Consider the following 13613-nt stretch of genomic DNA (forward strand, 5'->3'; position numbering starts at 1 on the left):
ACACATTGCTTTGGGTGCCACATGGCTGCTGGAATGGAATAAGTATGAAGGTAGTTTTTAGGATATTTGGGGTAAGTGTTGATAGTTATGGGATCTTGGGGTAGTTACTTAGGTGGTATCTAGGATGTAAGGGTAGTTACTTCGAACTAGGGAAGTTAATTTTTTTTAGGTGTAAAAAGAGCATTGTAATTTAAACAGGATATGCCGAAAATTTTGTCAAAAAATTTCTTGAGTTCTCTCTTAACAATCCCATATTGTCAATAAAATCTCATAACTAGATCCTAACAAAGAACCGTAACAATTTGGTATAAGAGCCAGAAGCTATGGGTGATTTAAGTTTGATATTTGAATTCTTTCTCATAATTTACCAAGAAAATTGAGATCAACATTGTATGAAGCTTGGTCTGTTGGCAGATCGTTTGGATGATGGCTCCAAAAAACTTTTGGCCAGTTGAAGTGCGCCATATGATCTGGGAGAAGATAACATCCATCATGGTCGCCAAGAGCATTATGGCGATAGTCTCTATGCTGAAAAAAGGGAGCAGTCTCATTGTAAGTATACAAAACTTGATTTTCCCCATAAGAAATATGATAGGGCTGCTAGGAAGTTTCAAGACCAGAATATTGACCAAGCAGATCGATAACCATACTCTGTTTGGATCCCAAAATAAGAACATGATTCAGGTAATAGTGGTGTGAATCTGGTTCAGACTTCAACAAAAATGTGCACTGTAGACAGAGATGAAGAAAGGAGAGAAGACGGAATATGAGGGAAGTCAAGAGAGCAGAACAACACATAACTTAGATCCCTTGGCAGTGTTATGCATCTCTAATGAGAGCAGACAAGACTGGGTTTGGCAAGAACGTTGCAGCCTGCATCAGATGGTAAATTTTAATTCTTTTCATCCCAATAAGTCAACTCACCTGTTGTCATTTCCTTATGAAAAAAGCAATTATCATGAGCTGAAAAAAGGAACCAGTTAGTGAAGAATTAATTATTGACAAAACAACATGGTTCTCTTCCAGCATTTATTGGCAACTAATTTTCTACGACGATGCAACTGGGTGAACCGGTTTCCAATAATAAATTTTGGATTCCATTAAGTTGGAAATATCCTTGACCTTCCCGCCTCAGACTTCTACAACTGCACATGATTCATGCGGCCAATACTAATTTGCTTTCAAACTACAAGGATCTGGAACTGGAGGAAAAAATTATTGATTAAAAAAGTAAAGGATTATATTCGAGAAAAATAGAAGAAAAAAAGGGAGAGAAAGGATTGGCTGCTTGAGGACAAGCACCTTATTGAGGGAGGGTGTATTGTTATGTGCCACATGGCTACTAGAAATGATTGACACATGGCTGCTATAGTGGGTGACACGACTTAGGTGACATGTGGCTGCTAGAGTGGAATAAGTATGAAGGTAGTTTTAAGGATATTTGGGATATGTGTTGGTAGTTTGTGGGATGTGGGGATAGTTGTTTAGATGGTTTATAGGATGTTGGGTTAGTTACTTCCTATTAGGGAAGTTACTATTCTTAGAAGTTTTTTTTTTTTAAATTTTATGTTATTTTATTTTTTTACTCTCTTTTTGTATAAGAAGAGCATTGTAATCTGGACTGGATATGCAAAAAAATATGTCAAAAAAATTTCTTGAGTACTTTAAACTCTAAGAAATCGTTTATTTCTCTCTTAGAGAGCCCATACTATTTACAAAATTTCATAACTAGATCCTAAGAAAGGACTGTAAAACTCACTCTTTCCAAGTATTTTCAAAGTGAAACACTGCGGACTCAATATTTTGGTGGTAAAGCATGTTAATAGATGGACCCAGTGTCAACCATGCTTCTAAGTTTAAGCAACTGATTTTAGATTTTTTTAAAAAACAAGAGATCAAAGGTTTTTAAAGATTGTTAACAAAATTATACTCTGGTTATTTCAAAGCTTATGATATATTTATGTACGCGCGCGCGCGTGTGTGTATATCAACTTTTACTTTCGGGAGATTTACCAATCAGTTTCATGTCCAATTCATGAGGTTCATGCCTTTAATTCATATGAAACTGAAATTTAGGCAATGAGGGAATTTGCATTCACAGTGCAATTATTAATTTTTTTGTTCAGATAGTAGAAGAAGCTGGTGGCACAGTTACTCAAATGGACGGTGGAAAATTTTGTGTATTTGATAGATCTGTTTTGGTGTCAAATGGTGCTCTGCATGCCAAGGTTTGACTCTGGTCTATAATTTTCTGAAAATTGATATGAGTATTGTACTTCTTTTGTCATTTCTTTAGCTATTTAGCGCTAACATCAGGTTAAATGTTATAACATTTATAATGAGTTTGCAGCATCATAAACAATCAAAACTATGTACTTTTGCCTCAAAATGTAGTTTTGGAAATTGCAGCTTTTGGAGCGAATCGGGCCTGCAACAGAGAAACTGAAAAATGAAGGAATTGATTTCTCATTATGGTATAAGCCAGAAAATTATCGCACAGACTTTTAGTGTGTCCAAGAGTTCTTTTTCTACTCTTAAGTTCTCCACAGCAAGCAGGTGCTGTCTACTCCTCTTGCAAAGGTGTTTGCCTTTCTTTTAATTTTTTATTCATCCAAATGAACCAAGTCATGCATATAGAAATTTCTTGCTTTCTTAACATAAAGGGAAGTAGACAATCTTCATCTGTGTTAAGTAATTCACAGTATAGTTGCAAATAAAGAGTTCTGTTCTTTCCTTTCATTTCTCACTTGCAGTCAACAAATTCATAAATGGAAATGACTCTGGTTTCTCTGCCATCTGACCAACTGCAATGTAATTGATTTTAAAGAGTGTAAATGGTAGTTGTGCAATTTTATAGCAAGGAGAAACAGCTGATGTTTGAACAGAAATTCAAGAAAACAGGCCAAACATGATTTTACAGCACCATTTGTTTGGGCTTATCTACTCTGCGTCTGAATCAGTTAAGCGTAATCCCAAACAAACACATGGTGCACTGTTCTCATTAGCTGGTTGTCAATCTGTAATGGTTATTACATATTATTGCTATTCTCGTTACATGGGCTGTGCTGATTGTCTTTAGAGATTTTAGTCCTTGGGGCGGATTGCAATACCCTTTATCACGAGTCCTCTCTTCCATTTCCCTCCTTCATGTTCATACATGGAAAATGTTATGTTCCCAACATTTTGCGTTGAAGTTGTGAACTCACCTATTGGTATCTCTATCCACTGACAACGTGGTTTGGTCATCAAGCTTTCTCTGCAGTTAAACTTGCTTCCATCTGGAAGACTTAGGCTTAGGTTTACTGGAATTTCCCATCCATATGCTGCTGTGGCATCTTTCAACATAATCACAAACACGACTTCATATAAAGTTGCTGGTGACAACTTTTCTATCTCAAACTTTCCACAAACTTCTAGCCAACATACATTCAGCAGTTCTGCAACCTCAATAACCTCATCACTGCAAAATTCTAAGCTTACTATTAGGATATTTTTGATAGTTAGATGATATGGTATGAACTTAAACAATATGAAACTTATCTGGAACTCACAAATCCAGAATGAAATGAATGAAACATAACTAATTCAAAGAAAATCTATTATCAGAACTGAAACAATTGAAAACAAGAAATCAAAATTGTTTTGTTGTACGTTGTTGTGTCTTTAAGATTTTGCCAATGCCAGAAACGAGCATCCTCAGCCCAAGTGATTGCCAGACCTCTTGAGAGCACCATGAAGCAGTTCTTGTTGGACTTCTTATCTACCCAGTACCTCTGTAAAACGCATTTCCAAAAACCAAGACCATGATAACAGAGATATCAGTTTTTGTAAAAATTTATGTTATTCTATGTATAAGATATATACTGATTCTAGATTTATAATCTATCCTGCCTTTCGCTTCTGGTTCAAGAAAACTCCAGCGTGGAGCTGATCATACAGCTTCTTCACAGAGGATCGGTCAATATCTGAATCTGAGTTTTTAATGATGCCCTCGAAGCTGTGTGGAAGATTTTTTTCTACTGTCTTCTCCTCTACCTTGGCTTCAGTGTCATAATTCTGTGACTCGACATGAATTTGTAAGACTCTACCTCTTGGTTCGAACTCTGGAGCTTCACCCTGTGACCAGTTAGTTCCCATCTCTTCATGTCAGCAACCTATGGAGGTTTAGCTATTTTTTTTCATCGATCAGAAATCTCTTTCAAGTAGGGGTTGGAACAATTTTAAGATAAGTTAGTATTGTAGTTAAGTTGGGATAACTTATGTCAAAATTGATAATTGTATCAAGAGGTTCTGTTTCTTGTTCAGCATATTCCTTGTCAACTAGATAGCTTCAATTGATTAAAAGAAAAAGTGATGCATATGGTGTGTTCATTAATCTAAAGACTGGCTATGGACCATCATAAAATGAAAGGGTATAAAGTTAAGTGGAGGCAAATGCTCAAGAGAAGAAAATTTGATTCCTTTGAGCCAAAGCAAAAGAGACGAGATTCGTTTTAGAATTTGGGATCATTGCTTTATTGCCATTTGCCAGATCCTGATCAGGTAAACTCAATTCATTATCTTTTCTGTTTTTTGTTTTGTTTTGGTTTTATAAGATGCCTTTCAACTCACTAGATTACGGAGGGAATATTATCATTAATCTTTTCGATACAGTTGTGAATGCTACTTTGTTATGAATTGCAATGCATGCATTACTATTAAATTAACTAGGATGTTCAAATTATAATTAACATGTCCATGCATTTGGATGGTTGCTAATAGTCATTTAAGAGGATGCTTGTGAAGCTGGGAACAACGATCCTCCTTAAAACCTGGTGTAGACTGGTTAGAGTATGTTATTGTATGTAGTTAGGGTAAATGCAGTGTTGTGATTATTTTCCTAGCTTAATCACAGAATCATGCTAATTATAAAATTTGGGTGATTACTGCTGATTGATGACCATTCACCTTCTTAATTTCCTTGTCATTGATTATCAGGAAGCATTTGTACTAGTTGCCTGTTTGATCTTTGTTCATAGTTTGTTAGCAGTAGTGCAGTGAAGTAGAGTTTCTTTCATATCGATGTAAATAATACCTTTCTAAATGGTAATTTATCTGAAAGGGTTACCTAAATCCTCCGTCAGGATACCGTTACTCTAATAATAATGTCTGTCATCTGGTCTAGATCATTATAATAGATAGAATTGATTTTACATGAATTGTTGAACCGAAAAATTAGAATTTAAGATAAATGGTCATTCTCTACATATTTTCTTGTTGTGGAAGTTATCTCTAATGACTGATTGTTAATCCATTTAGAAGAATTATGCAAAGTTATTTTTAGTTATGGTTAAACATATGAATTTAATTATAATTTACATGTTTGATATAGAATTGAGCTAATATTATTCACATTTTCAATCCTCTAATGATCTATTTATAATCTTATATATGAAGGAGAATTATAAAAACACTTCATTTGATTTAAACATTGGAATGAATATAAAATTATAATATTAAAATATTTATCTCATTTGTATTAAGAATATATGATTTATAAAACAATAGATGAAGTCATATATTTAATTATTAATGACTAATTTAGATTTGATTTAAGAGAGTTGTTCAACAATTGCTTCATGAATTTGTAAGCCAGTTTTCTGTTTTTGGGACCAGACTTCATACAATCCAAAGTAGAGAATTGGATTATGAGAGGAGTGAGGAACAGTGATGATGAAGGGGTTGTCTTGAGGAACAATGAAAGGGACTTCGCCATTTTTGTCCTCCACAGACCTTATTTTCTCCCACAAATCTCTTCCTTTGCTCCCAACTTTTGCCATTAGAAACAATGGAGCTCTTTCCTAACCACTAGCATCTGCAGTCAACGATATCGTGAAGCCTATTCCGTACTTGTTTCCACCCACCCACCCACCTCTATGCTTCCCCTTACTTTCGAGCCATGAAACTTTCTTTAGCTCTGCAGCCGCACCTGCAATTGCTTTTCGGAACCAACCAACGATATTGTCACATGGATTGACTAAATTTAAGCGGGGGGGGAGGGGGATGAAACGTACTTTCATGGTATAGATTTAGAGGTCTAGAGAGTAAAGTTCTCAGAATTGATCTTGGATCATGTCTGAACATTTTAGAATCTTTAACAATCAGATTGATAATCAGTATTACGTGTGCTAAGTTTACAAAAAATCCGAGTAAACAATTGATAATCTTACGGCTCATAATTAGGTACGATCCAGTACCGTAAGTCTCTGCCTCATATGATGTTTAAGCCTCTTGGCTTAAATATGCAAGTCTTCTTATCTTCCTATTTAATAGACGTGGAAATTTTAGTCTGGAAATTAATATTGTGTACATGTATCAACGTATATTATATTTTCTATTCTAAATTTAATAAAATATTTTACAAAATTATTAGAGACGGTTCATAAGAGTTAAGCTTACCGTCCGGGAAATAAAATCAGGACCTGGCTCGTGATTAGACATCAAGAGTATGTTACTTCTGAAGCAGATTTCTTTTCGTTTTTCTCGCTTTAATATTTATATACTTTTTTAATCTTTGGTCATACAGTACGCTATTGGAGTGAGGCTTACATATATATATCCACACACACACACATGTATATATATATATATATATATAGATACATTTTAGAATCATTAAAGTTGGTCAAGATAAAAAAAAAAAAAAAAGAAGAAAAGGAGATAATAAGATGCATCAAATTTCAATCCCACGATCAAAAGCAAAAGTAAAAATTGAAAGCAAAATTGTAACTAAAGATGAAGAATTGATGCTTAGAAATTTAATGAAAAGAACGCTATCTGATTCTTCATTTAGTAACATCAGTTGACAACGCACGAAGAATATTTGCAATATATATATATATATATATATATCTCAATCTTGTAATATAAATATTCTTTAACAATTGGTTCAAAATTATCCAACTTTGTTAATAATAAACATTTGCACAACAATTTAATATCTCAAATATTTATATAAGAGTTCGAGCAAGATACACTGTGCATTAGCAAAAAGAATTTTACATTATTTGCAGAGAATGAAGAACATGAAAACAAATTAAGTAAAAGAAAATAAGCTTGTTAATTACACAAGTGGTGATTCGGTAGATTAAATTATCTATTTTACATAAGCTAAAAACTAGTAATGTAGCTACAAAGAAACAAAAAGATAATACCATTTTTACTAAATAAGAGGAAGATTATATTGCAAACGATATACGCATCATATGAAGCAGTATAATTAAGAAAGTTTTATCTGAGTCCACAACAAAAGGACATTTATACAGTTATTTACTGCTTTTGATTATTATCAAAAAGAAAAGCACGTTTAGACACTTAATTTTAGATGGGGTTTAAGTGAGTGCCAACATAAACGACAGTTGCGGGAGAAGAATATTGAGATAGTCCTGTGCAAGTTGAAAGACAAAGATTAGCGAGCGATTCTATAGACATCAATTAACCAAGATGTGTTTAATCTTTAAATGGAAGGAAGAAGGTTCATGAGAAAACATTAATATAATCAAATAATGGAGGAAAATTTTGTTCCTAACTTTGTGGACAACATTGATGTTAGCTATTTTTCTTGTTTACAACTACGGATATATCTATTTAGAAACGAAGAAACAACACATATGATTTATTTAATTTCGAGAGATATAGAATTAGGAAAGAAGTCAAGAAAGCTATCAAGCGGGCTAATGGGATCTTGTTCGGTGGGTGCTGACTAAGAGTCATGCATGCCACAAGTACAAATGGTGTGCTACACAACAAGGGACTGGTGGATGCGGACGCTGGAACGGTGAAGGAAAGTTGATTGTGTAATTTCCTCTTACCTGTGTACTCTCGTACGTACATGGTGTATAAATTTTTATATGTTTAAAATAATTTTGACGTTATCCAAAAAGTAAAAATTAATAATACTTTTATCGCTAAGGTATATTACAATAATAGATGCCGATCATTTAATCCCGTATGTTATGTAACAAGAAGAATTTAGAGTGAAATTAGGCAAGTATATGTCAATTGTTGAGGAAATTATGAAATTTTTTTGAATAGGTAGAATTCGACACGTGATATACAAATTCATGTACTATTGATCTAATAATTTTTACATAAAGTTTAATAATCACGTATCTTTTTAATAACTAATCAAAAATTATAATCCAAAATTCAAAATCACTCTAATTAAAGTTATCGAGTTGATATTTACTTGATTCTATTTGTAAAGCCATATTGTCAAAAGATTGAATAACTTTTTAGACTAAAGTTACTAGTTCTTAAAAACTCAAAATCAAGTATCAATATCAATAGTTTATTTTGAGTTATTCTATATACAGCTAAATAATGATACATTTTTTAGATATAAAAATTGAAGTATCATAAGATATATGCGTAAGCTAGTTTAAAGAGAATTTTTATACATATTTTGGCAGCAATTGTGGCTATAAATAAATGGTCATGTAACTTGATATTTTGGAATGTATCAAACCCCACTTAGTCATCCAAGCTTCATTGTTAATATAATTTTTTTCCTTGTCCAAATTAATTCCAAATCTAAAAATCATTAATTCTAAGCAATTGTCAAACATTAGAATATTAACATCTGCTCATGTTGACTATGTTGCCTTCTATATATATATATATATATATATATATATATATGTATAGAGGTTCTCCTTAAAATGGCATTTAGTTGATATTATGGCTGGAGAGATTTATCATATCCACTATTGAAATAGGTTTTATATATGGATCTGCTAACTTGGTCTATTACTTTTGGTATGAAGCAATTGATGATGGTTAAAACAAATACAAATTTGGTTTATGTATGACATATGAATCTATGTTATAACACACAAACAAACGTAGAATAAAACATAAATCAATTACTAATACGGTTGATAATTAATTATATTATATAACCAAGTAGAGCGTTATGAAATTATAAAAATAATCAATACATGATAGATATATATATATATATATATATATATCTAGTTCGGGTAATAATTGATTGAATTAATTACCCAAAAAGTTTAAATTACTATTTATAGTCTAATTAACATTCTGATATGCAAACATGATGAATTTTGAGACCTTTCTTCAACTTTCCACTCCACACTTCGTACAACCCAAAATACAGAAGGTTATTATCAGCTGATCCTGAAGTTACTGTAACTATAAGTTCTCCATCATCCTTGTCAGGAATTAGGAAAGGAACTTCATCATCTCCACTTGATCTTAAATTTAAAGACTTGATTCTTTTCCAGCTATACTTTCCTTTTTTCCCCACCTTTGCCATCAGAAAAACCGGACAACTTCCCCAGCTGGTTGCGTGTTTTGCCATTAGAGACACTTGAAACCTCACTTTGTATTTCTTTCCCACCGTCACCTCGGGTAACGGAACCACACCTGTTACCTCCAACCATGACACCTGCACCAGCTCCGCTAGACCTTCAAGCTCCTTCCTGTTAAGTGTGTGTGTATATATATATATGTTATAATGTCTACGCATATATGATTTAAATTAAACTGATAATTTGGATTGTAATATATATATACCCTTTATCATCTTTTGGTATCTTCCAATAGCGATCGTCGTTGCCCCATACAATGTTAAGATACTTGGGTGTTAACGTGCAGACTCTAATCTTACCATCTCCCTTTCAAAAAAAATTAAAACACATGCAAAATATATATCATCGTCAATGAAGTTTTCAAGAACAAATATATATATGTACATGCAACAAAGTTAAGCACATGCATGCATGCAGCTTACTTGCTCTTTCCAGAGCTGATCCAGATTCAGGGACATGGTATCGCACGCCTCGTGATGGGGTTTGGAGACTGAAGACATTGTCAATGGATGCAAGGATTTTTTTTTTCTTTTTAATTATCTTTCTCTATCGTATGAAAACACCTAATTAACGATATATAGCAGGAAATTCTATATATAGTTTTATAAACAACATATAGTAGTTATTCATTGCATTGACATCACTCGAGGAATATTATAACGTACAGTGAAAAATCAAATTGATCAAAGAGAAAATGAAAGAAAGTAACAAGGTTGATAAAGAAGCTAGTTACTTTAAAAAAAAGGAAGGTATCAAAGTATATATATACGTATATATATATATGAGAGAGAGATGAGTTTATTCCATTGGGATCGAAGTATGAGGCCCAGTTTCATTGGAATACCAGTTTGAGTGGTTGAAATTTAGGCCTAGGTCGGCAGCGAAATGATTCTAATTATATATATGCTGTTTTTTGAAGAACAATATTCGGGATTTGGAGTTTGGACCATGGTAATAAAGTTCTTCTTCCTATACATTTTCTTTTTCTTTTCAGCCAAATACATACTCAAAGAATCTTTGGTCTTTTTACAAAGATATTAAAATTAACGATAAAAATACTCTTTGTATATATAATTTGAACTTTTAACTAGCACAAATAGTTAGAAATTAATTATAAAATATTCTTCTACAAATTAATATTTATAAATCTCTAGTCTTTTAACAAAAATATGTATTTATTTAGAACCCTAAAATATAACGATCTTAAATAATTAGAACAAAAAAAAAACCTAATAAAATATATATATCAAGGTAAATAAATATAAACTTACAATATTTTACTTGAATTCTAAGAACAAGATAAATTTTTCTTTTTTAAAAAAAAAAAGTAGTCAGAAAAAATGATTATTATGTGAAAATAACTAGTCTTATATATTCTCTTAAGTGTTCTATAATTTATAAGTTTATAATAATTATCTGTAATATAAATATATGGATGTTTAAGTTATTAATATCCATAAATATTAGTTAAAATTCATTTTTAAAACTAGAAACATAAATTTAAAATTTAAAGTATTGTACATATTTATAACTTTACCAGGCCATGTTGGTAAATAAATTTTATAATATAATTTTCAATAAATGTAGTAATAATGATACAAGTTATATTAATTTGACATAATATTAGTTACATCTTATTACAACTTTATTCCAACCTCTCACATACAGTAATAAAATTGAAATAATTCAATTCTACACTAACTTAAATCATTTTAAATAAAATCTAAAAAGGAAAAAAATACTCTCTCTGAACGACTTTTCACTGCTTGACAAAGTCACGGCACTGCTGTGCGTGGACGATGATCGCTCGACCAAGAAGGTGAGAATAAGGGAACGTCCCGACTAGCTAATATCGACAGAGGAGGACATTTGCCACAACCTTAGACAAGAATGTGGAAGAGGCTAGTGACATGGATTTGACAGAATCAGAGGATGGGGAGCAAAGCAGGGGACTTTACAGGCACTAGGAAAGCAATTGGGTGTCCTTCAAAGACAAATTTACTAATGCAAAACTAGTGGCGAGTAAGGTTGTCGACTTTGAAATTAGAAAAGAGGATGTGATATTGGCTTCAGATGGGGAATATCCGACAGTGGCATTCTCGGATGGGGTCCAGAATTACTTGGCTCAATCCATGAGGAACTCGACGGTCGTCCGTCTGTTGGGCAAAGCCATCGGCAACCAGCCTCTCCTCAACTGCCTTTAGAGCCTCTGGCGGCCTACAGGAACATTTCAACTAGTTGATCTTGAGAATAATTTCTATCTAGCAAAATTTACTAATCCCAACAATTACTCACATGTCTTGACCAGGGGCCCTTGGGTCATTTATGGGCACTATTTGACAGTTCAGCCATGGACGACCTCGTTCTCAGTCGATGATGACCGTCTCACTTCGGTGGTTGCCTGGGTCCACTTTCCGAGGATGCTTATCCAGTATTACCACAAAGAGGTATTGAGAGCCATTGCCAGGACTGTTAGTTTGGTGGTGAAGATTGATTATAACACAGAGTCGATGGAGAGGGGGAAGTTTGCACGTCTAACCATCTCGGTGGACCTGACCAAGCCTTTGGTTTCTAAAATCCGAATAGAGGGGCACCTTCAACGGGTGGAATATAAAGGGCTTCCAACGATTTATTTTGAGTGCGACTGTTACAGCCACCTCCAAGAACACTGCCTGAGGAAAGTCACAGAAGCCCCGACTGACGAAGCCACTTAAGGAGAAGGAAGGAATCAGTCTGTGCCGCCCCAGCCAACGACAGAAGGAGAAAAATTCGAACCTTGGATGCAGGTGACGAGGCAGGGACGGAGGAGCGATAAAAAAGGAAATGACTCTGTGAAAAAGAATGGCCCTGGATTTGCCAGCCGTAATGGGTCAGGATCCCCCTTTGAGTTGATTGCAGGGATTGGAAAAGAAGATAATATTAATGCTTATTTGCATGAGAAATTTGAGGGATTATGCTTGGGGGGTGTTAATGCTGATGAAGAGAGGAGAGGAAATTTAGGCAATCTCGGTGACAGGGTAGTAGATGAGGAACACAGTTTAAATATGTAGAAGAAAATACAAAAAGGTAAGGTCGAGGGAGGTTGAGTTTCTTGATATAGATAGGGCCCTCGTAACATGCCTGAAGGCTCGGGCCCAGTAATAACTAGAGCGTTTGGGATTAAGCGGCCCGTTGCGAGTAGGCCTAGTGAGGAGAATATGGGCCTCCCAGTCAGTCCAGACTCGGCGGCCTCAATCTATCAAGGTCCAACCTTTCTTAACCGACCAAGCACACGGCTATGCAGAGGTGCGATGACTTCCCAAGTCGACCTGGCCAAAATCGGGGAGGTCGACTTTCCTTCGTCAAACTCCCTCACCTAGATGATGGCCTGGCCCTCAGATCGACGGTGCTCAGGCATCCAAGTGAACAAAACATCGCACTATGACCATAAGGTAAAGAAGCAGCGCGAGGAAGTCTTGGACACAACGATGTTTTCGGCGGCAGAGCTCCTGGGTTATGCGCGCGCAAGACCGAGCGTGGTCGACAGTCTGACGGTGACCAAAATAGAGGCCAGCCATGCTACTGTTGACGGTTGATTTTTTTTTTGGGTTAGGGTTTTATCTTTTTTGTTAAGTTTTTTATGGATTTAAGAATTCTTACTTGGAATTGTCAAGGTGTGGCTAATCCTAAAGTCAGCCGCATTCTTCAAATGTTTGTTTGGCAACATAAATCATTGATACTTACTTTGATGTAGCCACACATCTCAGGGGAGAAAGCAGATCACATCATTCTCTTAGTTTGAATTCCTCTCAGGGTGGAAGCCCATGGCTTCGCTTGGGTATTTAGCTTTTTTGGAATGATCAAGTTCAGGTGGAGATCCTGGTGAATAATGCCCAGTTTATCCATACCCAGATTCATTACAATGGTAGTAAGTCAAGTGTCCTGTTTATTGCTGTGTATGGGAGTTCCCATTCAGATAAGCATTGCTACCCATAGTCTCATCTCTCTCAGCTCAGTAGTACAATCCAGAAACCGAGGCTACTTACTAGGGACTTTAATGCGATTATTGAGGGATTTGATAGATAAGGCAGAGCCATTAGTGGTAGTGGTGGGTGCCCTCTCTTCTCCCAGTTTATCAATCACAATGGCCTCTCTCAACTCGACTTTGTGGGACCTAAGTTCACTTGGCAACGGGGAACTCTACTTCAATGCCTAGATCGAGCCTTCGTTAATTCCTCATGGCTTGACAAGTTTTCAGAC

The 13613-nt window shown here is 34.7% G+C and overlaps 4 protein-coding genes across 7 annotated transcripts in view; 1 reads left to right on the forward strand and 3 right to left on the reverse strand.

Moving 5' to 3' along the window:
• Window positions 1–2795, forward strand: part of IMPL1 (myo-inositol monophosphatase like 1) — a 33487-nt gene extending 30692 nt beyond the window's left edge. For 2 of the 4 annotated variants that reach the window (XM_088213771.1, XM_088213772.1), the window contains 2 exons: window positions 2127–2228; window positions 2410–2739. In XM_088213771.1, coding sequence (XP_088069897.1) covers window positions 2127–2228; window positions 2410–2508 — 201 coding nt within the window. In that variant the 3' untranslated portion in view covers window positions 2509–2739. The other 2 variants (XR_015817170.1, XR_015817169.1) reach the window with 2 other exon arrangements.
• A 2-nt stretch (window positions 2796–2797) lies between these two features.
• Window positions 2798–4318, reverse strand: LOC110808745 (lectin-like). Its single transcript, XM_022034343.2, has 3 exons — window positions 3892–4318; window positions 3652–3773; window positions 2798–3460 (listed from the first exon to the last, which is right to left on the reverse strand). Exons 1-3 carry the CDS (start codon window positions 4135–4137, stop codon window positions 3085–3087), a joined length of 744 nt encoding a protein of 247 aa, XP_021890035.1. The 5' UTR covers window positions 4138–4318; the 3' UTR covers window positions 2798–3084.
• A 1242-nt stretch (window positions 4319–5560) lies between these two features.
• PP2-A9 (phloem protein 2-A9) lies at window positions 5561–6588 on the reverse strand. The gene is given in 2 exon segments (XM_088213774.1): window positions 5561–5968; window positions 6210–6588. Coding segments are annotated over 2 exon segments (384 nt in total). The 5' UTR covers window positions 6217–6588; the 3' UTR covers window positions 5561–5591.
• A 2319-nt stretch (window positions 6589–8907) lies between these two features.
• LOC110808762 (protein PHLOEM PROTEIN 2-LIKE A9-like) lies at window positions 8908–9957 on the reverse strand. Its single transcript, XM_022034370.2, has 3 exons — window positions 9797–9957; window positions 9580–9680; window positions 8908–9485 (listed from the first exon to the last, which is right to left on the reverse strand). Exons 1-3 carry the CDS (start codon window positions 9872–9874, stop codon window positions 9077–9079), a joined length of 588 nt encoding a protein of 195 aa, XP_021890062.1. The 5' UTR covers window positions 9875–9957; the 3' UTR covers window positions 8908–9076.
• Window positions 9958–13613: the final 3656 nt, after the last annotated feature.

This window comes from Carica papaya, chromosome 2, assembly GCF_054855325.1.
Source record: "Carica papaya isolate Zhongbai chromosome 2, ASM5485532v1, whole genome shotgun sequence".
Lineage (NCBI taxonomy): Eukaryota > Viridiplantae > Streptophyta > Magnoliopsida > Brassicales > Caricaceae > Carica > Carica papaya.